This window comes from Amphibalanus amphitrite, unplaced genomic scaffold (assembly GCF_019059575.1).
Source record: "Amphibalanus amphitrite isolate SeventyFive unplaced genomic scaffold, NRLGWU_Aamphi_draft 000170F_arrow, whole genome shotgun sequence".
Lineage (NCBI taxonomy): Eukaryota > Metazoa > Arthropoda > Thecostraca > Balanomorpha > Balanidae > Amphibalanus > Amphibalanus amphitrite.
This window is the reverse complement of record NW_024881665.1, coordinates 517,913-543,142: the sequence shown is the minus strand read 5'-3', so window position 1 is coordinate 543,142 and position 25,230 is coordinate 517,913. Positions and strand designations below refer to the sequence as shown.

At 56.5% G+C, this 25,230-nt stretch overlaps 1 protein-coding gene across 1 annotated transcript in view; it reads right to left on the bottom strand.

Annotated features, from left to right (window-relative positions):
• Positions 1–1,477: 1,477 nt before the first annotated feature.
• The window catches only part of LOC122383702 (angiopoietin-related protein 3-like), a 34,976-nt gene continuing 11,223 nt past the window's right edge, over positions 1,478–25,230 (bottom strand). Inside the window, exons 2-10 of the mRNA XM_043370392.1 lie at positions 8,425–8,592; positions 5,607–5,886; positions 4,784–5,401; positions 4,352–4,564; positions 3,880–4,011; positions 3,488–3,678; positions 3,068–3,211; positions 2,600–2,724; positions 1,478–2,423 (exon numbers count right to left, since the gene is read on the bottom strand). Coding sequence (XP_043226327.1) covers positions 2,311–2,423; positions 2,600–2,724; positions 3,068–3,211; positions 3,488–3,678; positions 3,880–4,011; positions 4,352–4,564; positions 4,784–5,401; positions 5,607–5,886; positions 8,425–8,592 — 1,984 coding nt within the window. The 3' untranslated portion in view covers positions 1,478–2,310. The remainder of the gene's footprint in view (positions 2,424–2,599; positions 2,725–3,067; positions 3,212–3,487; positions 3,679–3,879; positions 4,012–4,351; positions 4,565–4,783; positions 5,402–5,606; positions 5,887–8,424; positions 8,593–25,230) is intronic.

The window sequence follows — 25,230 nt, the reverse complement described above, 5'->3', positions numbered from 1 at the left end:
AATTGGTGGCCATGGCCTGAAAATACCGGTTTGGGCACTCACAACATCGAAAAATGCTTTAATTCGGAGATATGGAATTTCAAACTTGCAGTTTTCGGATTCTAAGGGGCTAATGCATTGGTATGCCCCCTTAGAATTTGTGACGTCAGCGGAGGTCTAACGATTTTTAAATCTTTTACTAAAACGTTTGGTAGCACGCGGTGGTATATGCTACTTTGCGCGCAACAAATGCCGCACTTTCAAATAAAGTCGCTAGGAACAGCGGAGATCCTAGAAAGTAAACAATAGTAAAAGTCTAATATCTTGAAAACCGGTGAATATTTTTCGATGAAATTTGGTAGATATTCGTTTTCGCTCTTCCTGAACCGAGCGACATCACTTTCATGCCAATTCATTAACTTTTTTGAAGGTGGGATGGTCCCTTTAAAACGTTCGTCCAAAACAGAAAAATGACCTATTTTCGACAAAATCTAATTTCGAGTGCAGTATCGTCAATCAAACAGGTGCAGTGCATGACGTTGAGCCATGCAGCGTTAACTCTGACTCCGGAGTCGGGCGACTCCGACTCCGACTCCGGGCAGAACTGTCGACTCCGACCGATTCCAACTCCGACTCCGACTCCGACTCCGACTCCGCAGCCCTGCTGATGAATACATAGGTACATACATTGTAGGAACGGCGGAGGTACCAAAAAGGAAATAACAGTAAAAGTCTAATATCTTTGAAAACCAGTGAATATTTTTCCATGAAATTTGGCTATTCATTTTTGATCTTTCTAAACCACGGAACATCAATGTTATGGCAATTTATCAACTTTTTTTGAAGATGGGATTGGGAGGGCTCCTTTTAAGTGGATTTGCCTTTTCAAGTTGATATATGATTTTGGCTCGTAACTATAAGCTAAGGCTGCTTTTGGTCCATCCCCAGATCAAGTAAGTACAATACCGGTATAGTTATTAGTTAGTTATCTGGTAAGCAAAAAGTTGTCAACAACCGTCGTCTGTCGGGCGTCGGCAGCAATGAACTTCATGTTCCCATTTCTTCCGCGCGGTGGCGCTGCTGTCAGTCGCTGTGGTGTGTCTTAGGAAAGACAAGAGCGGTGCAACTCGACAGGTTTAATATGGCATGAATCTGGAGGACTTTTATCTGCACTGGTCAGTTTTCCCGATTTTCCTTCTGTCTGTGTAGTGCGGAGTGTGTTTTATCGCTGCGTTCCACTAAGTTAAAACCTTCTTAAGACATAGTATTAGAGTATTTCTTCTTACAGCTTTACCTATTGTGTACCTACTTACCTACTGCCTTCTAAACCAACGCAGTAGCTAGCCGTCCATTTCCCCTCGTTCTCCCACTTGGGAGAACTGGACTTGGGAGTCTGGACTTGATTTGAACATTTGACTTTTTTTGCGCACCTAGTCGCGAATGTGTTCCTTCGGCCGTCAGTGTTATTCTGCTGAGTGCTGTGCAAAAACTACCATAGCACAGTACCACATCGTTTATTTACACAAGACACTAACTATTTACATATGTAACACAACATCATTAAATAACACTCAGCCTAGCAGGCCCTGTGCGCCCTCGGGGCTGGATACTGCAATCCAGCACAGGGCGTCAAATCAACCTTGCTGCCAGCAGAAGCGACCGCTCACTTTGCTCTCGAAGCCCACCCAACTGCTCGTTGTCGATCTCCGCTCGCTGTACCTACGCACGGCTCTACCTTCTAGCCCTCGCAGTTTGACGGAGCTACGCTAGTTTTGCAGGCCAGTCGCCAGTCCGACCTCGGCGCCAGGTTCCGTTCGTTCTATTCGGTGTCTCGAGACGAGGATAGATTTTGACCAGCGCCAACGGCGGCGCACCGCAGCGACACATAATGTTACAGACGGCCTCGGCGAACAAGAAAGACGTCGGCGTGAAGCGAACCGGGTCGAACTCGACAACTCTAACATAGCGCGGTTAACTACATGGGCGATGTCCGGTCCGGCGGGCCGGCGCTAGACGGATCGGTGGATCTGCAAGCGACACTATTCACGGTTTTCATATGAGCATGCCAGTGCCTGCGAAGCTTGTGGTAGGGCGCTGACCTTCAGAGCAGCCGACTGCCGTCGTTCCTATTGGCCATTAAAGCTCTCACGCTGCCTAGCCCTCTGATAACTCCTCAGCTCGCCGTTGCCCAGGGCGCCTCCCATCTCTCCGGCGGGGCGCCGGGCTGGCCCGCGCGCGGATACCGCGGCCGCCCCAGCCCGCGGCCGATCGCTCGGCGCCGCCCCCGCTAATACTGTGGGCGGCAGCGGCTCCGCACCGACGCCGGCGCTCTCAGTCGGCGTCGGCCTCTGCAACAGCCTCCTTCGCACGTCGGTTCGGTCGGATCATCATGACTGAGCGCTTCAGCGAGTAGTCCCAGCCGCGCCAGCGGTACCACACGATACCTACGGACAGGGCAGTGGCGTCAGTGAGGGAGACACGTCTCGGCTTTTACTTGAAGATGGCATTGACAGAGCCCAGTGCTCCCCACTATGGACTGTCCACACAGGAGAACACTGGGCTGTCCATGATAGTCACATCCCAAACATATCTGCGTGCGCGCCGGTACCCGGATCCTCACCTTGTCTGGCAATGACGTCGTTGGGGTCGGTGAGGTAGAGGCCGTTGAGACCGCGGCCGCACGAGCGCCACCACCAGCCGCCCTTCAGCATACTCGCGCAGTTGAGGCTCGAGCGATCGTTGTCCCTGCAAAAGGTGCGGTGTCGAACGTCAGCTGGGTCAGAAGGTGACGTGTCACCCATGGGACACACGCGCAGACAGCAACGGTCATCTTTACCCCTTGCGCAATGATCCGAGTTCTTGAGCGTCATCTCCGTCGTACCCGTCGCTGCACCTGACCGCGATGTCCCCAGAGGTCGCCACTGACCTGTCGTACCCGTCGCTGCACCTGACCGCGATGTCCCCAGAGGTCGCCACTGACCTGTCGTACCCGTCGCTGCACCTGACTGCGTTGTCCACAGAGGTCGCCACTGACCTATCGTACCCGTCGCTGCACCTGATCGCGTTGTCCCCAGAGGTCGCCACTGACCTGTCGTACGTGGAGAACGGACTCAGGTTGCTGCCGTACCACGGGTCGTTCATCGAGTCTCCGGCGTTGCCCTCGTATCCGCCGATCTCCAGCTTGTAGTTATCCTTCTCGCCGTGCATCTTGAAGTTGCTGTACTGGGCGTACCTGCCAGACGAAATGTGGAGGACGCTTGTCAGAAGGCAGTCCTTGTTCGGCTTGTTGGACTAGCATCACATTTATGGTTAGGTTTTCGCCGATTGCACCTGTAGTTGTGAAATGTTAAAGCAATTGTTGGAACTTCAATTGTCAATTCATATACCAGCATCGTCAGTGTCCTCTCCTCTCATTTTGATTACAGTTAACTTTTTTATCGCAGAGGCTGGTATTTAGATGCAAGAAACGTCAGCTAAATAGCCAGCGGGATTTGGAGGAATAGCTCACCTAGTCTCTCCATCGAAGTCTTCAAGTTCGATCCTGAGCTGGTAGTCCTCGGTGTTGGTGAGCATGAAGATGTTCTCGTTGCCGAGCCAGAAGGCCTTGGTGGGGTTGCCGAAGCCCTGCTTGTATTCCTCCCACGGCTGGTTGAAGCTCTGCTGGTCGTCCTCGCCGTAGTTGTCTCTCCTCTGGACCACCTAGTAACGGAGAGCAGCGGGAGATGAGGACCGCTCACGAACGATACAGGCGGTCCCTAAACGCATCTATCGATATGAACGGTCCCTATTTTGTCGGGACTGCGAACTGCATGTTTAAAATGGCGAGCGTGTTGTTTCATTTCATGAATTGACATACAGACACTATTATAGTTTTCTCAGCGTTGGTTTCCCGCTCCTTACCGTCCAGCCGCCACCGTCCGTCTCCATGTCGCAGTAGACGCGCAGATACCAGTAGCTGGTGCCGTGGATGCGCAGGTAGTACACGCCAGACTTGTTCAGGCCCTTCTCCCGGAACTCCTCGCACGAGTAACCCTAAGGGCGATGAGGTTACAGTCAGCTGGTAGTGCGATACTTATTTTGATATCCGATGAAGGGTGCATTTCAGCCAATATACATCCTTGAACTCCAGCCTGCAGCCAGATAAAATTCTGTCTGCATTGATGCCTATTTATTCTGAATGACTGACCTATTCCCTTTTCCAACTTAGTGTTAGTAGGTTTGTTCCAACGATAGTTTAACCCCAGCGAGCACAACTGTGCAGCTTTGTTGGTTGCTTAGTTGGTTTGCAACACCACGTTTCCGAGCAGCCCATATTCGGGAGTTGAGCAGACCTCCCAGTCCACGCGGCGGAGCCCGCGTCCGGGGTGCTCACCCCGATGTTGACGTTGTCCTGCTGCTCGCCGCCGGTGATGAAGGTGCTGTTATTGGCGGCCGGCGGCGCGCGGCCCGGGAACACGATACCGTTCGGACGGCCGCGGTTACCGGACCGGGGCACCGGCGTCGCCGTCGTCGACTCGTCCGTCTGCGACGCCGTGTAGTTCTGGAAGGCCTCCAGGAACTGCTGATCCAGCAGGTCGAATGGAGCCTGCGGGCAAAGACATGTCAGTTACCGTACACGTAACCTTTGAAGCGATTTTTTGTCATGTTCTGCTCCTTGATCATTAGATAATTATATATTGAGTCAAAGTATCTGCAGCGAAACGGCTGTCAAACAAATTGATTGTATACTTTGGAGCCCGTTTCAAAGTTAATCATTATGACCAGATCGGTCAGCTCGGCCTACCTATTGAGCGGCCTCACTGACCTCCTTGTCGAGCCTCTCGCGGCTGAGTGGCGCCGTGGAGGTGGTCGGCCGGGTCGGGAAGGCCACCGGGCGGATGTAGCGCTTGGTGTTCTCGGTCGCTCTGCCCTGGCTGAACGCCGTCACCGGCTCGTTCTCGTCTGAGTCGCCGTCGACGGCCCTGGCGCGCGCCGGCGTCGTGTCGACGCGCTTATTGAGCCGCTGCTCCACCATGCCCAGGTTGTCGATGATCTGCTTGGTGCGCTCCTGCAGGTCGCTGTGGATGCTGTTGATGGCGCGCTCCTGTCTGCTCGTGGTGTGAATCAGCTCCTCAGACTTGGGCACCAGGTCGTCGATCGATGACTTGGTGCCGACGACGACGTTCCACACCTCGTCCATCTTGCTGGAGACTTCCATGAGCGGCTCGATCTTGTTGACGAGCAGGTCGAGCTTGGAGCGTCCGGCGACGCCTGAGTCGCTGGTGCGCGGCGGCTCGAGCAGCACGCCCGACACGTCCGACACGGACTTGATGACGGCTGACAGGTTGTCCGACATCTGGCCCATGTGGAAGCTCAGCTTGGTGTCCATCGCCACCACCTTGCCGCGCACCTCGTTGATAGTCTGCACCATCTTCTCGGCGTCCTGTAAGAAGCGGGGGTCGTGTAAGACTCGTCATTTTGCGGAACAGGATGTTTCACTTTTATGGCTCACTTATTGACAACAGAGAACATCGAGGCAAACTAGCATTCCGTTAGCTTTATTTACACTTCGCCATTCATCATGAATCGATGCGGTCGCCAGTGGCAAAACTGGCATACACCCTTTCCTTGAGCGCCGTGGACTTCACCTTCACCAGTTGATGTGAGACGTCCTGCGTCGTGCGGCCCCGTGGCCGAACAGAGCCCCTCTTGCTGGTCGTCTGGGTGGTCCGGCTGGAAGCGCTCGGCTCGACGTCGTCCACGGGCACAACCTCCAGTTCGTCCACGGTGTGCTGGATGCGCTGCAGCCGGCGGTCGAGCGACTGTAGCTGCTGCTCCAGCTGCGCCGGCACCGCGGACGTGGCTCCCGCGGGCACTCCGCCCGAGGGGATCGGACGGCCGGCCACGCGCTCCTCGAGTCTCTCCACCCTGCCGGGAATCGCGAACGGGGCTGTGTGAGGACATCACCATACTATTTGGGCTGCTGCACGAATATGGGCCGGTCTGCATAGTGCATAAGTCGTTAAGCGTTCGCATGTTCGAGCTACTATGCGCTTCAGCGCACACCTACCCAACTACATGACCTTTGATCTCACGTGACTACAGCTGACAGTTGTCTTTAAGCGGCGGGTGGCCTCAAGGTTTTGATTCTAGATGGTTATTAATTGCTGAGAACGAATGATCCACCGACGGTAGGAGATTGAAGTGCTCGGATCACTGGACATGAATGGCCGCGAGTCGACAACGGCCGTTAATCATCGGTTGGTTTTTGGGCGGGCTCGGTCAGGGGAAGCGGCGGGCTCGGTCAGGGGGAAGCGCTGACCCGGACCGTCCCTTTGTCGTCAAGCTGCACCAATTATCCGGCCTTCAGCGGGGCCGTCAATTAAGGCGAGTGTTGTTCTGGTTCAAATGCTGGTTACCTTGGCCTGGCCGAGCCTGCAACGTGATGCTAGCTCGGGTCCGATTTAATTTGTTTTGCTGGAGATTCCATGATTCAGAGGATGTATTTTGTAAGTCTTGAATATCCGCATGGACAGTAATCGTTTGGATAAAGCGGATAAAGCTGGCAGACGACTGAAAACACTCACGGAAGTGATTGCACTGCAACCAACCCTTCAAGTTGCTGTATCAGCGAGAAAGCCCGATCTATCTTCCTGAACTGGGTCTGTCACCCCAGCTGATCCCCTCTCTCTTCTTAGCGGACGCTTGGTGCAACTGCACAGGACCTGGAAGATTCCGTCTTCTATTTCGGCGATAATCCCCGTGCGACCTTGCAGCGTACTCCAACTTTTCCGCGGGGGAGTCTGGTCTGGTGTCCAGTCTTTATGGGAGGGCGGGGAAGGTGTCAAGAAGTGATTGTGTGCGATATTGCGCCACCAGACCAGGTTTCTCCTGTGTGGCACTGACCAGCCGAAAATAGGACACTGACAAGCTCTCTGACTGTATAGGAAACACTTGACATGCACTCGTTGCTACGCTCAGTAGAGTTTTTGTCCAATGCCGTCAAACTTGAAGCAATTAAGGAAGTTCTAAATAAAGAAGTGCCGGTTCGCATCCCTGCATTCTGAAACCACATGGTTTGTTTACTTTTGGTTCCATGGAACCAGAGCATGTGAGCCGATCTAGTGCCAGAAATAGCTGTCTCTATTAGTTTTGTCTCTGTAACAATTACTAAAGCTACATTTCAAACCCCTTACTACTAATTTCTTTTTGTTAGTATTGCAGCCCCATCTGACTGTGATTGCGGAGGAGTTGCGCCGTATGTACATTCCTGTTGGTAACAAGCACGCTGTAGTGATCAGCAGACCTGCCGGAGCGCAGCATTGTCCTGTCGACCCGGTGCTGTTGGCCGCATCGTCACCGGTGTGTTTCTGGCGCCACTCGGAGCTCAGGTGTGCGTGCTAGAGAAGACGGTAGCGTGCCCAGGCGTCGTGCCGTGGCTGCTGCCGGCGGCCGGCCTGCCCGTGTATCGCGAGCCTCACACGCATGTTGGTAGACCAGTTTGGCGCAATCCTGTAGAGCCCAGACGACGAGCCTCTTCTGGCGAATGTTTGGCGCAATAATCCGACGGCTTTGCGAGTGGCCACCTCCGCATGTCTTCTCTGTGTTAGCGCACACCATGTCTGATTGGAACGACACCAGCTCTCATAAACACTGTCGTAATCGCCTTTTTAAAACCGGTGGCCTTCGTGGTTTGTGATGTTATCGACAGTGCTATGTCGCCGAGCCTTCTGATCTCACGATCACAACCTGTACCGGGTGCCGGGAGCAGCCTGAACATGTTGACCACCTGGAAGCGCCGCAGGTCTCTCCAGCGTGGACCGGGGCCGGAGTGGCGGCGGGACTCGGGCACATGTCCCTCGGTGCCGCCCACACGGCCCGGCCCGGTCAGCTCGGCCTTGTGCCGCCGTCTGCGTCCGTTGGCCTAATTGGCCGCGGCCGGTGGTCGGGCCACGTTTTTCTCCTGGGTGTGGGGAAACCGCGGGGTCACCGTGAAGCGGAGACGCCCGTGGAGCCCCTGGTCGGACCAACTGGTCGGTTGGATCGAACTGAAACGGACTGAACATACTGAACGATTTCAAACACTCGGGATACGATAGGGCTAATACGCCAAATCATGATATTGGAAACGGGTATTTCCGCTCACACTGACTGCCAGACAGATGGGTTGGTTTAATTTGACGCTATCGTGACATTACGGTCTCGGCCGATGCACCGTTCGCTCGTCCTTGCGCCGAGCGAAACTCGTCTGTCCGTTCGGTAATGCGATTCACGCTCCGCCGTCCGAAATAAGAGCGCATTAGGCCGGTGAAACGCGCCCCGTTATTTTATGCCACACACCGCGCACGCATGGTGAGATACTCGTCTGATACGCCGGTCGGGCGCTCAGAGAGCCAACGCTGGCGCCGACGGCCGACGCTCACACACGAGCTGCCTGGGTGCCTCACCTGTCGCGAGCTGTCTCACCTGTTGAGGATGGTGGCCGTCATGTTGTTACTCTCCTGCAGCCGGCTGTCCATGATCTCCATGTGTCGCATCACCATGTGGATGGCGCGCTCGATCGTGTCCACCCGCTTGAACTTGTCGTCGAGCGAGGAGATGAGCACCTCGAACATGTTGTAGAGCAGCGGGTCCCTGGAACGGAGCGGGGCGGCGCGTCAGCGACTCCGCGGCCGCCGGCTGTAGGGCAAGGTCCCTCCCCGGCGGCGCCCTCCCCGTCCCCCCCGCTCGGGATCGCCGCAGATAACGGGCGGCAGAGAGATGGGCCGCCCTCGGCGGTGGAGGCGCCTTGCGACCGGCGCCGAGCGGACCCACGCCCCCCAATATGGATGTGGTGCAAGGCGAGCAGTCACTGCAGGTGACTACAGATGTGGTTATTGTCGGGGTGGTGCCGACAGTAACGCTCCGCTGCTCACTCAACGACCTATGAACGATCGCCCGACAAGGGCTCGTCGCTTACGTCACCGAACAGGCATACATCACGAGCAAAGCTTGACGACATGAGCTACAATGTCCCGAATGCAAACAACGTGGCGTGGAGAGAACTCATCGGAAGCGAGTGTGGCGTGCGATTTATCTGGCGATGCGGTCGGCGTTCATGTTGTTAGTGGTTTAGCGCAGGCGGCGGCAGCGCGCTGGAGCGGAATCCTACCTAACCGTGGGTGTTCTGGCACTTTCGCCCTCGGCCATCGTGCCACGATCGTCATGGGAGACAGCCGGATGGGTGACAGGAGGCAAACGGGTGTTTTCAGTGCCGGCACGACACGGCTCTGGCCTCCAAACCACGAAAGCTAGTTATAATTCCCTTGATTCCCTAAATCTACTTGTTGCCCTTCTTCATGTATATCCCTATCTGTTCTAGAGATTACCTGGGTCTGTATTTTCTCGGTTCGGTGTATCTGGCGGCGGGCGTGGCCTGAGATGTTCCGGAGAAGCCGGGCCCCGCTAACAGCCCTGACCTTGGTGCCTATCCGAGGAGCGCCGCCGGGTCGGCTCACGGCCACATGTTGTGGTAAACGCGGCGTGAAGTCGCCGGATTTTCGCACCACGTGGGCCGGCGGTGCGGTGACGTCATTGAGGGGACCGCCGCAGTCAGAGGGGATTGGCGGCGCCGCTTTGGGCCTCGGTGCCTTGTAACCCGGACTGGGTCCAGCCTCCAGGGCAAGGTGGGCGGAAGGCGGGGCGGGGATGACGCCCACCGGATGGACTTTGTCTTACGAATGGCGTTCATCCTTCCTCAGTTGACGCAAAAATACCAAACTAGTTTGATCGTCGTTGAAATAAATGTTAAAGAGGTGTTATTTGTATTATTATTCATTTTATCATCTGGCTGTGAAATGTGCTTGGTTGCGCCTGAGGCTGCTTATAGGTATGCAATTCTTTTTTAAATTAAGTAGTGAAATTTCTTTTCTTATTTGAGTGATATCAGAAAAGTGGCATTCTTTATTTGAGATCTTTATTGATTTTGTTGCACGGAGCTGTTTTTTCCATTTTGAATAGTGAAGTAGGAGATTCCTAAATATGGAGCTAGATCATATTCGGCTTTTCTCGATCACGTTGTTTGCGAGTGATCGGAATGTTTTTTTTTTATAAAGCGTTAGTAAAGCACCTGAAAGCACTGGACAATTTTGCGAACAATATCTCAGCTTCACGTTTTTATCCGCGAACTTTGCTCTGTCCGCGTCACAAAAGCGGCAGCGAGCACATTGGTTAAACAGCAAAGCAAAGCGGCGCGCTCTTGCCAGAGCGGCGAGCGAATGCGGTTAGTGACAGCGTGTTGCCGGCCTGGCGCGCTGCCGGCTCGCTTACCAGATGGGACTGCTCTCGCTGATGAGCTGCGGGTTTCGCCTGAAAGGCAGACAGTCGGTGTCGGGTCAGGTCGGGTCAGCTCGGCCGGTCGGCCCGGCCGGCACCTCTGCCCAGGTGGCGTGATCGCGCTGTCTCAGAGACGCTCGTGATGACCCATCCACAGCGGGCAGAAGGAGCACGTCATGCACAACTACTACGAGCGAACTATCTGTCTAACCGTATAACCGTAGCGATCGAGGCCCGTGAGCACCACCCATCCACGTACCGAGGCCCCGAACATCACCCGACCACGTAATACAGGCTCCAACTAGGCTAACTAGCAGCTAGCTATGGGGGCGTAGCGTTCCTGCGGTCAATGTCTGCCAATATAACCACTACTGCATATCAACGACATTGTGCAACCGAGCGCATCCGCACCATATGCTACATCGCGTTGTGCAGTCATAGATTACAGTGGTACCTTATGCAAACGTTAATTTGTTAGTTTATGCAAGGTGAGTGTGTGGTGGGCGTTGAATTGCCGGTGCATGAACTATGCATGGCGGAGTATTGACATTTGTTGCATCTGTGATATCATATATCATCATGTATTACTTTATCCTAGCGTTGTAACTAATAATGTTTGGACTTATTGTAGGTTTAAATTCTTTTTGTTTAGGTATCTCTGAAAATGTCTGCCCCTCGCGGCACAATTAGTACCACCATTAGTGTTCTCTCCTTTATGCCTCTCAATCTCAATTGCTACTATGAGCATTGAGCATTGCTACTATGAGCGTGTGGTAGCAAGCTTCCACACGCCGATCAGTTGAGCTCCGCCTTGCCTCGAAGGCCATGTCAGTCATTGAGACCCAGGCAGCCGCCTAGTCACATCGGTGCAAAAAGGCTCAATGGGGCCCATCGAGTGTGCTGAATGACACCTCTCATTCGCATATCCCTGCCCAATAAACACACTGTCCGAGTGTTGGCGTCCCAGCGACATCGGCACCGGCACGGCGTCCTCCGGCCGGGTCAGTGCGGTGGCGCTGCCGGCGGGTCTGTGGTAGCAGTAGGATAGCTCTGGAAATAACGCGCGCCCAGTGTCGGTCGGACAACCGCTGGCCGTCAAACGATCGTTTTCTGGTGAATCGTGACCTGGGGAGAATGGAGCAAGGCTCCTGGATTGTACCCAATCTCGACACAACGCCATTGTGCCGAAGGTCAAAGTGATTGATAGATTTGTTCCTGTGGCAACGAAGGACATGGTTTGGTTTACACATTGGGTCGATGCTCTGTTTTTCGTCATTATGCGAAGTAGATACGAAACTGACCGATTAGGTCGATTCTGAGGAGCCACTTTTCTTGTTGGATTGAGTTGTTCATACTAATCCCCAAGTGGGAAGCCTGCCGCCGGGAGCAGCGATCGCATTATCCGCCAGTTGACCACAGAAAATGGGTCGTCCAGGCTGCGGCTGTGGACGCCTTTCCGCCTAACCGACCACCTGTATGTAGTTCTGTCGGTGAACTGGGCTGATTTGATCAGTACCTGGGTCATCAGCCGCTAAACCTCCCACCGCTGTCACCAATACCACCACCACGATCGCTCAAGTGAGGTATTTGACTGCCGAGAAGCCCCTGCGGTTCTGGATTTTTCCATGTGGAACCCGCTGTGGCACTCTGCTCTTCGCGACCGCTGGGGCGCGGTTTGTGTCTACACTCGGCTGGCGACCTCGGCGCCGCCTCCGATTCCAGGGGCCGCTCGGAGCACCGTGACCGAGTTTGTGCTGTTCGTAACTTGTCCTAACGGTGGGCTGGCGACGGCGCGACCGAGCATTGAGCAAGGGAGCGCCCGCGGTAGCCGCCCCTGTGATAATGTGTCGCGATTGGGGCTCCGCCTGTCTCCGCTGTCCCCGCCTGTCTCCGCCTCTCCCCTCCTGTCCCCGCCTGTGCCGGTGACAACTCGCCCCTCTACCACGTCGCTCCGCGCCAGTCCCGCCGCGCCGGTTCCGCCAGTGACGTATCTGTTGAGGAGCGATCCTCCCCGCACCTGTCCGGGACAGGCCGGGTGTCGACACCGCCGTCCGCTGACACCCGGAGAGCGACACGGCGTCGTGACGACGGCTCCAAACGAGCCGCGGACGCGTCGCCGGTGGGACCGGGCCGGCGCGTGGAGGACGGTCTCTGTCAGCGTGCTCAGACGCAGATGATCCAGTTTAGATTTTTTAGGGACGGGTACGGTGTGAAACTGGGGCTGCCGGACGTGCCGTGTGACCTGAGCACTGTGCATGCGTGGGAGATGCGTGTTGCCTGTGTTTTGCAATGAGCTAACATGTTCTGGAGCTGAAGGCGCAGGGGATTACACACACATTCTTTTCGGGACTTGTAGTCCATTGCGTAAACACGGTTCGTTCACCTGGTAAGGCTTCTGGCAAGCTTGCTCCCGTGTGATTTTTTTTTCTAGGTGACGTCCGTGTCTTTCACTCTTTCTATATCACAGCTGGTTTTATATTAAGACGCGCGACCGGCTTAATTATATCATTGACAGACTTGCACTTCATCCGTTTCCGATGTCGTTCTTAGCGGCTTAGTGGATGTAAATGAGCCTCATTACAACCATTCATTTGCTTATCGTGCCGGGTCTTGTATCTCGTTAGAGAAGCAGCTCCGTTCAGTGATGGATAAATGGTGGCTTGCTGTTGTGCGCGACTTGCCACCAATTGGTTCAGCGTCAGCGATGAGAAGTAGCAATACTTTTGAAGTATCAAGCAGCGATGTAGGTTTGTAGGTTGACCTCCTTGGCTGAGGTATCGTTGAGATGTGCTTTTTACTGGTGAGCCGGTGGGATCAGGGCGGCTGAGGGCTTTGCTGTTGGTGCCTGTTATTACTCCCCACCGTGTGCCCCAGGTGAGGCGAGGACAGATACCAAAGGACACGATCGGATGGAGGTGCGGTACCATCTAGGACTGACCCTCCCGCCAGGTTCTGTGGTAAAAAACCGTCGACATTTCAAATGCCCGTCATTTGTTCGTGGAAGCTTGTAGTGGAATGCCTTTGACCATAACTATAGACCACTTCTGTCGTTTGTTCTTCGGCTTTGTGTCATCTGTCCATGACCGAATGAACAAAAAATCCGGCATGGCCTCGCGAGTAAAAAGCCGATAACCGAGTGTGCCTTATGGCGGAGGCCGTGGTCAGGGGGTCACCTCTGATGTTCGCCGTGGCCGCCAGTCTGCTGGCCGCAGGCGAGGGCGGGGCACACCGCCCCCGCCCCATCTCCGCCCCGGCGGCCTCCGAGCCGTCACGTGCGGAGAGGGCCAGAGACCGGTGCGTGACAAAGGGGACCTCGGCGGACCGGCACCGAGTCTCGCCGGGGCCGGTGAGTGCCGGCCTCCTCCGACACCGGCCCTGGCGATGCCAGCAGCAAACCGAGGAGTGGCACCGGCAAACGACAGACGACAGACTGTGAACGACAGACGAACGACAAACTGCGCCGGCTCACTCCGGTGCCGTTTCATCAATAATTTGTCGATCTCGCGATGCGCCTCATGGGAGTCGGCAGTGACCTGCGGTTACCGGACGGTACGGGCGGTGTCTGCTCTGAGAGCTGTGGGTCGGGTCCAGAGACGCTGGCCGGCCTGTCTGCCAGCCGACCGACCTGTCTGCCACCCCACTCGGTCCATCCGCCAGCCGGCCGGCCAGGGCGGCGGGTTTGCGAAACGGGGCCATCCTCAGGTCGGCGCCGGCGCTAACTGCGCCCATATCGAGCCGGAGCGGCCGCTCCACCGGCGAAGGTCGGCCAAATGGCCCATCGGCCGCGCCTGCCCCGGGCGCAAGACGAGACTCGAGTGTTTGCTCTATGGCTCGGCGCCTCGGATGGCGAGCGCGCCGCCGGTGTGAAGCACGCCCGCCGGACTCGGTCGCTGTCGGAATCGGCAATGGGCAGCCGAAAGTAAAAACTGGCCGTGAGTGTTTGCGGTTTGCGGCGCCGCGTCACGGCGGTCCAGTCGGCAGTGCCGGACCGGCTGCATTCTGTCACGGACCCGCGCTCCGTCCGCGGAAGGCGAGGAACGAACCGCTGACAGATGCGCCGAGCGGCTGAGTGACGGCGAATCCTCCGGAGTCTCTGCATCGCCGCTGACTGTCTGGCACGTCCCGTCTCTCCGGCTCACTGCACTCGACAGCCCTCGGCCCTGATGACGCGCGCTGCCGGCGGCGTCATCAGCTGGCTGTAGTATCAATGTCAGCAGGCCGGCGCCACGCCACCGACCCCATCCTGAGCCTGTTCCGCTGCCGCCCATCCGTGCCGCCCATTAAGCCCGTCCGCCACCGGGCTGGCGGGGAGGCTTTCTTTGGCACGCTTCTCGGGTACAATTAACGAGCTTGGTGTGCCGGCCGACTGTCGGCCGCGTGAGTTAAGGACATGTGTCGGAGGCTGTCGGCGGGCACCCAGCCGAGACTGCGGTCTGTCTGAATGGCCTGAATGGAAAGCCCGTCTAATGGGCTAAATGAGAGCTGAGGCTATGCCTGCTGTGTTTGAGGCGCGACTTGTGTGAGTACCTGGATGTGATTTATGCGGCGACTATCTTAGAACTGCGATGTGTTAACCCGCGCCCCGGTGGCGGTCTCAGCCAACTTCGCCCTAGTGAGGGGGGGCATATGTTACCACCCACCTCTAACTCAAAAACTAAGAAGGCTAGAAAGACGCGGTAAAAAGCAGTCGATAGCTCTCAATGCGTACGTTTGAAAGTATTTCGGCATTTTTCACCTTAGAGCAATATTGGGGTCACCAGAGGTCATCAAAGGTCAAAATTTGCCAATTGTCATTATATTTTTCAGAAAACATGCCGCTATCTCAGGAACTATGGTAGCTAGAAAAACGCATGGAACAGCAAACGATAGCTTTTGAACTCTTCTTTTGAAAAAGTCATTATCAATATTGACCTCAGGTCAACGGTTTAGCCTCCAGAGGGCGAAAACTCCAAAAATAGCTGTTTTTACGAAAAGTGTTTTTCGACAATAACTTTCGACTACAAAAAGCCACGACATTTCTATTGCCAGAATCGTGTTCCCCTCGCCGAGACGCGTCGAATGAACTATAATTTGACCTTCAAAGGTCAACTTGAAAATTTGACCTCAGGTCAAGGTCATGACCTTACCGGAAAAGGTCATGTTGCATATCAGTCGATACGTCTCAACAAGACAAACACAATGAGACCATCCCCAGCGTTCTATCTCTTTCCAATCGCGAGTTATTGGCAAAAAACTGTTTGTAGCCTCAAGTGACCTCGGATGACATGTCTAGAGGCTATCAGCAAAAATGACACCTTGGTCATTACGAGTGGACTAAATCATTGTGATTCTGAAATATTTGGACTGTTCCGATGCGTACACACGGATCTAGAGGCATTTTCATTTTTCTCCATTGACTTGTAATGGAAAGGTCACGCCACTGACCTGACCTTAGGTCACGGATATAAAAAATCCGAGATATACAAATTGTAGGCGCCCATAACAGCATGCAATCCACCAAGTTTAAAACCTTTCTGACAAACACTGCAGGCTGGACATGATTGCAAACTTTTTTTTAGGCTTGGTCAGTTAACTTGACCTGGTGACCTGACCTGACATGACCTGGGGTCAAAAATTTCACACATTGTCCAAAATTGATGTACCAAAAGCTACCCCAAGCGGCGCGGCGCTACGCGCCGCGGTTTTTTATTCACACGCAAAAAACGCGACAGGGTGGTAACATATGCCCCCCCCCCCCACTGGGGCGAAGGTTAAGCTCATTGGTCCAATTTATGAATGGATGCGATTTCCAATGAGGAATATCTGTCATGTTATCTGTCATGTGTTACCCGCTTTGACGAAAACTGTTGTATGCACATACATCTCCGGCAGGCTGATGACAGGGTTGTGTCCATATTTCAGATGATGACGTGTGAGGCGACACACCCGGCGCCCCTCCGACAGCGGACTGCCCGGCCACGTCAGTAACGTCACCACGTCAGTAACTTCACCGCGTCACAGGTGCGTCCTGGGCTGCCGGCCATCCGACTGGGCTGATGTCTGTGAGGATACAGACATTACCTATGGGGGTGTGTATTCGGATTAACAGCACTAGGCCGTCTGACCGGGGCTTCCAAATGGAAGCTGTATGCTGGGTGCTTCAGAACACAGTGAATGCGCAACTCTCACCGGATGGGATGTGACGGACTGAGCGGGTTCGATGGTGGACATCGGAACATTCTAGCATTCTACGGGCAACGTGTCTCGATAAACTTCACGGTTATCGACGTCAGCTCGCGTCCCTGACTCCCCGTCTATGTACGGCTAACTCTCAGGACAGTGGGTGCTGGGTTGTTCAGTTGTAACCCACATCAGCTGCCAGAGTCGCGGCTTAGCTGGCGCCTAACGGGGCTGGTTACGGGAAACAGCATTAAGATGTGAGTCTACCAGCTATGGTAACCCAGTGCGGCCAAATCCATGGTGTCCCGAACATAATCTTTTCGACGGCATGGGCTGGGATGATGGTGGTGTGAAGCAACACCTTAATTTCTCCTACCTCCTTTTGTATATTCACCAAGATTAATGTTGTTTGATGCGCAGATAAGCGTCGCTCGGAGCTAATGCACGGGGATTGTTCTCTAGGTACCCCGCTGTGCCATGTGCTTATTCGCTGAGGCCGTCACCGTGGCGGCGTCTGGGCGGCTGTTGAACACGGGCCGAGTATGGCCCGGCGCGTGGAGGATGAGCTCTCTCCCCTGTCCGTCCCCTGCTTCTGACACCTTCGTCGCCACCGCGGACCTCTGCCCCACTGCCCCACCTGTCTGGGGCGGGCGCCGTAACCCACGGGTGTGATAGGCGCGCCCGTGCACAGTGTCGGAGGGTGGTCGGTCACGCCGCCCGACACCTCGGTGCACCGTGCACGCCGCGTGCAAACAGTGCACCGTCACGGCGCTCTTCGGCACGGGCGGCACGCCAGCGGTCATGTTTGTAAACACGAGACGTCTGTTCTCACACGGCGGAGAGTGTTTGACATGGATCGGCGAGGGATGTCGATATAGCCGTGGGTGGCCTCTGCCCCGGCATTACCCGATGCATAAGCAGCTTGTGGCAAAGCGGATTTCTCGTAAATGCCACGCCGATGACGTCACGGCGTAGACTGAGACTGGGTGTCCAAGGCCACGCCTCTGTCGCAGGAGCGAGAAGACGATCTGCCGATCCGGCGTCATGGGTACACCGCCTGCTGTCCACCGTCCACGGCGGTCGCCCTATTCCACCGTCCACCGTCCGCCGCCCACCGTCCGCTGTCTTCCGTCCACCGTCCACCGTCCGCCGTCCGCTGTCCACCGTCCACCGTCCGCCGCCCACCGTCCGCCGCCCACCGTCCGCCGTCCACCGTCCGCCGTCCACCGTCCACCGTCCACCGTTCACCGTCCGCCGTCCACCGTCCACCGTCCACCGCCACCACCCATTCGTCATGAGGAGCCCCCGTTGCCGGCCGGGGCGCGGTTGCGCGGCTGTTTGTGTACCGAGTGGTGCGGTGTCCAAAGAACACAGGCCTGTCGGCGGCGACTGATGGGCGCGCGCCCTGCCCTGATCGTGCGCCGACACCGGAGCAGTGCGCCCGGCCCACCCTCCCCTCGGGTGAGCCGGGTCAGAGCGCCGCGGGGGACCCAGGTCGGACCGGGAGACAGCCGGGCGGGGTGATGGTGGCTTGTCATAAACAAGTTTGAGGTGCGGTCTTGGTATAGGTAAGCGGGTTTGATGCACGCAGTCCCTCCCGACCATGAAATCTGCCTCGCTGTTGAATGAAGATAATGGCTTGGGAGCAGCTTTGGAGGATTGTGAAATAAGTATGTGTACACGACGGCTAGTAGGTAGCCCTCTGTGAACGAAATGTCGCTATTTTTCTGCTCCTTATCACGCAAGCGCGTGTGCTATGTGCAATCTCGGACCGTAATTGCTGAGTTCCATCACTCACCCGTGTTTATAATAATAATTTGGCCATCGGGATTTCATTAGTGTCATGCTACCGTCGAGGGCAGAGTGCGCAGTAGCTTGTAACAATCAATTGTCATGCAAATCTCGCGATTATCATAGGTAATGTTATCGATTAATTAGCAGCTGCGTTCTGCATGATATGAATTGTAACCGCCTCTCCAGTTATTTAGTTGAACGTTGCGCTGGGAAACAGCTATGGTGATTTGAACGAATTCAAGCGATTAAAGCCAGCAGCCATTTAGCCAGGAATGTGAGTGAGCTGTCGCAAATTGCGCTCACGGACCGACTGATTGCCTTCACAGGTGAATGCACCGGCCTTGCACGTCTCGGAGGCGAAACTGTAACGGGTCCAGTGGGCGTGAAAGGCTGCGACCCGCCCGCCGCCCGCGAATTTCTGCCCCAGCTGGACACAGCCGTGAAAGTAATTCACTGCTGCCTTTTGAAAACAGGGGATTATCTAACGATACCACACAATGAGAGTTTCTCGAGGGCTGTTGTGTGATTATTATCTGCTTTTTGCACCACCCGACGCGGTAATTCATCAATCTCTCGTTGTCCGACTGTTTGAAAGTCGCTTTGAGAACTTCGTCGGGCGGTATCTTGACCCGTGGCCGGCTGACCTGCTCGAGCTCGCCTGGCCACGCCTATCGGAGCGGCCGGCCAGGGTGTGGGCGTCGATACCGCCCGGGCCGAAGTATCTCTCTCCCGTTTGAAAGCGAGCTGCGCGGCTGTCGGTCCGCTGGCCCGACTACCAGGGCGGCCGGCCGACAGCCCGTTTCGAAATGATGTATTGCCGATCTCGGGCAGCGGTAGCCGGCTCCGACGCCGGTCTCACCGACCGTCTGCTGCTGTGGCCGCAGCTCACCGCTCTCATCAGGCCGGCTGCCACACCTGTCCACCTCTCTCTCTCTCCCCGCGTCCGTCGGCTGTCTCCGTGTCCGTCGGCCGTCTCCCGATACCCTGTGTGAGCCTCGCGTCGCGGACTGCACGCCTGTGAACCGCCGGGTGCACCTGGACCGCCGCGGGGCCGCTCGTGACGGCGCCGCACGCGCGACACGGCTGCCGTTGTGCCGGGCGCGGCAGTGGCACAGCGCCGGCACGACGTGGGCACGGCCCGCGGATGGCGGTAGCACGCCGCAGCTATGTTTGGGACACCGTGTGAGCAGGCGCCGGGCAGGTGGGACGCCGCCGGCCTTCTGTCCGCGCACGGCGGCGGACCGAGAGACTAGGCAAAGAGGGGTGGTAGCCTGCGGTCGGTAGGGCAGTCTTTCCCGTCCTTCGAATTCGCACCCTTTCTTTCTCTTTCTCTAGGGTTGTTATTCCCTCCATTTGTCTATCTACCCATCCATCCATCCCCTGTCTATCTCCTCCGGTCGGCCCCGCGGTCGACCGCGGGTGTGGCTGTCCGGCCGACTGTCCGACCGGCTGTCCGCCCGGTGTCCAGCCGGCTGTCCGACCCCGGCGGGCGGCGCGGGCGGGCCAGGACGCCGCACCGGACCAGTTGCGTCACCGACCCTCGGAGATGACCGTACGGCGGGCGCCGCGTGTTGTAACGGCCGGGCGCAGGTGCCGCGGCCCGCGCCGCCCTGATACACTGCGGCAGAGCCGGGCTGAGACGCTCAGCTGGGCGCCGGTCCGTGAACTGCTGGCAGGTGGATATCGTGTTATTTTGTGGGCCGCAGGAGGATTGTTGACTTTCGTCATTAGTGCGACTATACTGGCGTTGCTATTTGCACTGGATGAGGTAGGTCTTTGAAGAGGTTGCAGTGGTTATGTCATGGGTAAGAACCATATCTGCGTGATGAGTTCTTGATGTGTCATCTCCAATCCATGCCATCCATTTCATCTGCCGTTCGCAGCTGACCGGCCTGTGGCTCGGATGGAAATCGCTGCACGGCTACCGGTACTGAACGGCCGAGTTCCGGGAAACCGGCGGTCGATGGCGCGTTTACGGTGTCGGTGATCCGTCAGTCTTTGCGGTCGGAGAGCTGTCACACGTCGGCAGAGTGATCGCGGCGTTTTTAGACTTTTGTTTGTGATTGATGCGTCGAGTCGATCTCTGGGTTTGAATCGACCGAAGTACGCTGAACATTTCATGGACTGTTTGGGCAATCCTGAACATTTGAGGAAGGCATTCTTGTGTGGTTTTCAAGTAAAAAATCCAGGATACGCTTGATGAAAGTGTATGCATACTTATTCAGATTGGCGTATCGCCCGCCAGAAAGCTAATGCCTGTAATGCCTGAGATAATGACCTATTCTTTTATCAGCTCACACTCGCATTGTTGGCAGGCTGATCGCATCGGACGAGAGCCATTGAGAGTGAAACTTCCCGCTGCCCGGTTAGTTTTCTTGTCCCCGCCGGCATCTTTGAGCCGACATCCATTATAAACGCATTATCTGATGGAGCGCCGTCGTTAAATAACAGCGGCATATCTGGAGTAATTCTGTTTTAATAATCCGGACGCTCTGCGGGCACTTTCGCCGTCAATCTGGCCGCTGTGGCGCGGTGGTTCCTGACGCGTGCCCGCCCCCAGTAACCACCGTGGTTACGCAGCGGTGTCACGGCGGACGCCGGTGCCGCGGGACGTGGGTCGGGTCGGCTCAGGACCGCGGACTGCTAGCGCCGGCTTCGAGACGCACGTGGTTGATGAGATGAGATGAGATGGGATGGTTTTTCTGAGATGGACTGATCAGGGCTTGCATTGATTGGACACGACCGCCAAATTACTAATGAGCACTCAGATAAGGAGCGTGATCGGCGGCTCAGTTGAGACATCGGGCGTCACGCGACCGGCACCAGCCCGGCGGCGGCCGATTCCTCGTCGGTGGATCGGCTCAGTGGCGCCGGCGATCCTCCGCTCAGAAAGGCGCAGTCTCCCGATATGTCCGTCCCTCGCCTCAGGGCACCGGCGTGGGGCGCGACTGTCAGCACGGCGACTCTTCAGATCCGGCCCGCGGCCGTGCTCTCGCCGGACGCGCCGGTGCCGCCGCCGCCGCCGCCTTTCTATTTGCACACGGAGAGGGTGTCATGCCGTGGCCGGTCGGCCGGGCGGGCACTGCTCGCGGCCCGGTCTGTCTCGGCGTGCTGCGGCGTGGCGTCACCGGTCTGGTGCCACTGCAATGACCGCTAGCGGGGGCTCGCGCCGTGCCGTGCCGTTGTAATGGTGCCCGTCGGCGTCCGGGGCCCGCTGTGTGGGGCTGGAGCAGTGACCGACAGCCGGCGGCGGCCGGACTGGGCTGGGCTGCAGCCGCCGCCGCCGGCCGGTTATAGCAGGGCGGGGACCGCGCCGAGCGGTGAACGGCAGTTACAGGGACACAGACTCGGTCCGATGTAGGCTGCGACTGCTCTGTGCTGTGCTGTGTGCTGCACTGTGTGTGGCGACTGCTGTGTGCTATGCCGTATGCTGCGCTATGGGTCTTACTCCCGCAGAGTGGCCCGGTGGTGGTGAAACGCGATTCGTTCATAGAAAACGCATCAGTCTCCTCGGACGGGTCCAGCGAACGGAATCAATTTAACGAGACCGACCACCAGGGTGTTACAATGATGGATTCGATCGCATTATCGCGATGCTCTCTAGCCCTCTTTTGGTTTGTCCTTTTCTTTGTCAACCGTCCGGAACCCAATTTGTCAGAGTTGTCTGATGCCTTGTCACATGGAAGTCGAGACGGCCAATACAGTGGCCGCATTTGTCATGTAAAGTCGGCTTTGAAAGCGGGGCGGCGCTCGGTCCGTCTGGCCCGCACAGTGGTCCCATTGTGCCGAGGGCGGCCCAGTGTCCGGACGGCGGCCACCGGCGGCACGGCACGCCCGCTGACTCTCAGAGGAACATACTGCCGGGGCGCGGCCGGCCGGGACGGGCGCGCGCCGCGACACCGGGCCTGGAGGATACCGCAGGGCCCGTGCGTGTTGTGTGCGCTGCGGACCCCGCGAGTCATGGCTCGGGGTTCTGTCGCAACTGTTGTTAGTCTCGTGAGACAACAGCATTCGCTGCACCATGCGTTGGCCAACCACTCCTTAATGCTAACTTCCCACGTTTTTAATTTCTTGACTCGGTCTTTGCTGAGTTTAGGCCCAGGCAAGCTTTGTTCAATTAGGCCGCTGGCAGGCGGCGGACCGAGGCCGGAATCTGTGGTCGGGTATGAGTGGACGGCACTCTTGTCAATATGATGCCGAGACTGGAGACTTAGCCGTGTCAGCGAGCCGGCATTCCCGGGCCGACCGACAGTCGACCACCACCGACGACGTGCCGTGGGAGTCGCCGTCACGGCACCGTCACGTGACGGCGTGCTGCGTCCGTGACGCTGCTAGAAAGCCGGCCGCGGCGCGTCGGCAGGTGATTCGTTAATTGCGGCGGGCGGATTGCACAGGGGAGTAAATCAGCCGCCTAGCGCAATGTTGCGACTGGTGTCCGGCGCGGCGCCATGTATCACCCGCCGCACGCAATCACCGAGCCGTAGTCGAAGGTCAGCTCCGGTGCTAAAACGAGCCCTGTGGCGCGGATAGTCTGCCAGTGTGTCCGGGATGGGTGTGCGCTGTGAATTTACCACCCTGCACACACAGTGCCCGGCGCGCACATAGCCGCGTCGCACTGCCGCTCTAAAATATGCTGCACGTTTTATTTCACTCCTGCCCTGGGGTGAGTTTGGCTGGAGGTGATGGTTTATGGGCTAGCCGTAAAGCTCATGGCTGTCGTTGGCGAGATTGCGCGCCGGTTAGCGCTGACGGGGCGCGGTGCGTGCTCGGTGGGGCCATGCTCTGCACGCCGCCGGCCGGCGCGGAGTGCGCGGCGGGCGGCCGGGGCGACCCCGTGACCCGCGGCGCCCCTGGCAGACTCGGGCCGGCCACTCGGCCGAAAATAGGCACAAGGTCCTGGAGATCACGACCCGCGCCGTATGAGGACCAGGGCATGCGTCTGATGATGGGTGCCAGATCGGCCGGCCGGCGCCTCAAGGATGCTGCTGGCGGCGGAACAGGGCATTTTTCCAGCTTTGTTCGGTCATGGGCTCGGAGTGCATCCATTGAGCAATGCTGTTTGTAATTCTCGCGTGGGACACGGATTTACCAGTGCTTTTGGTTTTTACAAGCAAGACCTTGTAGCAACGATAGCGGCAGACAGAAGCCATAAACTTAATTGATGCAACTTGTGCCCAAGATTTACGCCATAAACCGCTGATATCAGTCGTTGATTCTGGCGAGTGAGCCGATCGCATTCTGGCTCTAAAATCCGCAATTCTTGTGTCATGGACACTAATGACCGTGCAGTCCATTTTTCCTAAAACTCAAGGTCAGGCGGTAGGTACTAAAGCTTCGAATCATCAAACATCACAGCGCCATTGAGTGCGGCTGTCCCAAAACCGCCGTGGACAACTATCGGATCCCAGTGACTGCATTGCTGCATAGCACACTAACCGGAGACTGCATGTGTGGACAGAACAGTAGCGAGGGACTTCAATAGTAACAGGCAGCCAACCACATGCTGGATTCTGTAGCTTCAAGGGGCACGCTATCGAAATGTTATCGAACTCAAGGTTGAACTTGCAAGATTTTCATCTAAAACGCGTTTAACTCTTTCTATAATATGTGATCTTTGATGTATGTAATGCTTGCAATGTACAGTCTGTCTTAAAAGTACTGTGCCGCGCACCGTGTTTCATCGGTGATCGGCTTGGGCTCGTCGGTTGAACATTTCTAAGAATAGCAGCGGCTCACCCATGGTATGTGAGCTATTTCCTATCTCAATCTCACGATTCCCCATGTGCTTGTAGCCTGCGTGAACTATTAGATTTGTGGCGTAGCGTACCCGAGCACCTCGTGACCTTTTAATCTACATCCATCAAAGGCTCATCTGCGTAGGTCAACTCATCAGTTAATAGCCTTACATGCCTGAGATAGATCTGGAGCTTGTCCGCATTGCACGTCTATTTTACGATGCTCAAGTCGGGTTCCTGTGCGGATAATTTTATTAGATGCGGCGTGAGATCAATCATCGTCAAGGCCAATTCGCGCGGTGGAAACGCCGTCTCTCCGGTACCATAATTCTACTCAGCGTAGGATCCCAGCGCAGTGCGTCGCCTCCGGTGCTACAGTCTTACACTCGACAGGCAATCGCGGTGACGAAAATTCCATACATCACAATACATCACACAATTAGGCGGTGATTTTCTCAGGCGGTCGCCGGCAGTCGGTCGGGTGACGTCTGACAGCAATCCGCCCGATCGGTGGAGCCCGTCACTTTCGACCGGCGCCGGCGCGAGCGGCACCCCGCGCGGACCTCTGCGCCGAGCAGCTGTCGCGTGCGGTTGCTGATTGCCGATTGTACCGCACCGAGTCGCCCTTGACACTGAACGGTGGCAGCTGGGCCGGCCTGTCATAATTGACAGTGACAGCGGCGCTGGCAGCTAAGCCGGCTGTCGTCGGTGACAGCGGAGACAGCTGGACCGACCGGTGGCTCACCGACGGGGCCTTCGGTCCGCTCCGCTCGCTGGCTCGTCGGTCCGCTCCGCTCTCGGTCGTCCTTGCGTGTCACGGTGCCGAGTGGTAACGCGACATCTCAGAGTGGAGACGTGGGAGAACACATTGGTGGGGAGACGTGATACCTTTCATTTGTACCTACTGTTTTGTCAGCGGGTTATGGTATGACATTTCTGAAAACGCTCTTCTGCTGCCAATACTCCAGCGCGGGTGGCCTTCACCGCGGAGAGTAAATATTTTCTTTGTGATTGGAGAGTCGTTACGACGCTGTTCTAAGGCGCTGTTTTCAAGGTTCAGAGATAATGGACTGTTACCTCACACAGGTGACAGTCTAAGGACGGCGGCGCGCGCTGCTGTGTGTTTATCTGAGTACCGTGTCGTGCTCCGCCGCCCACTGGGCCGCGCCGGCCGTCAGAGGTCCTCTCCTCCCGCCCCGGCCCCGTGTCGCCGGCCCCGACGCCCCCGCGTGCTCCCATGCGGCCGCGCGGCCCAGCGACGGACCGGTCC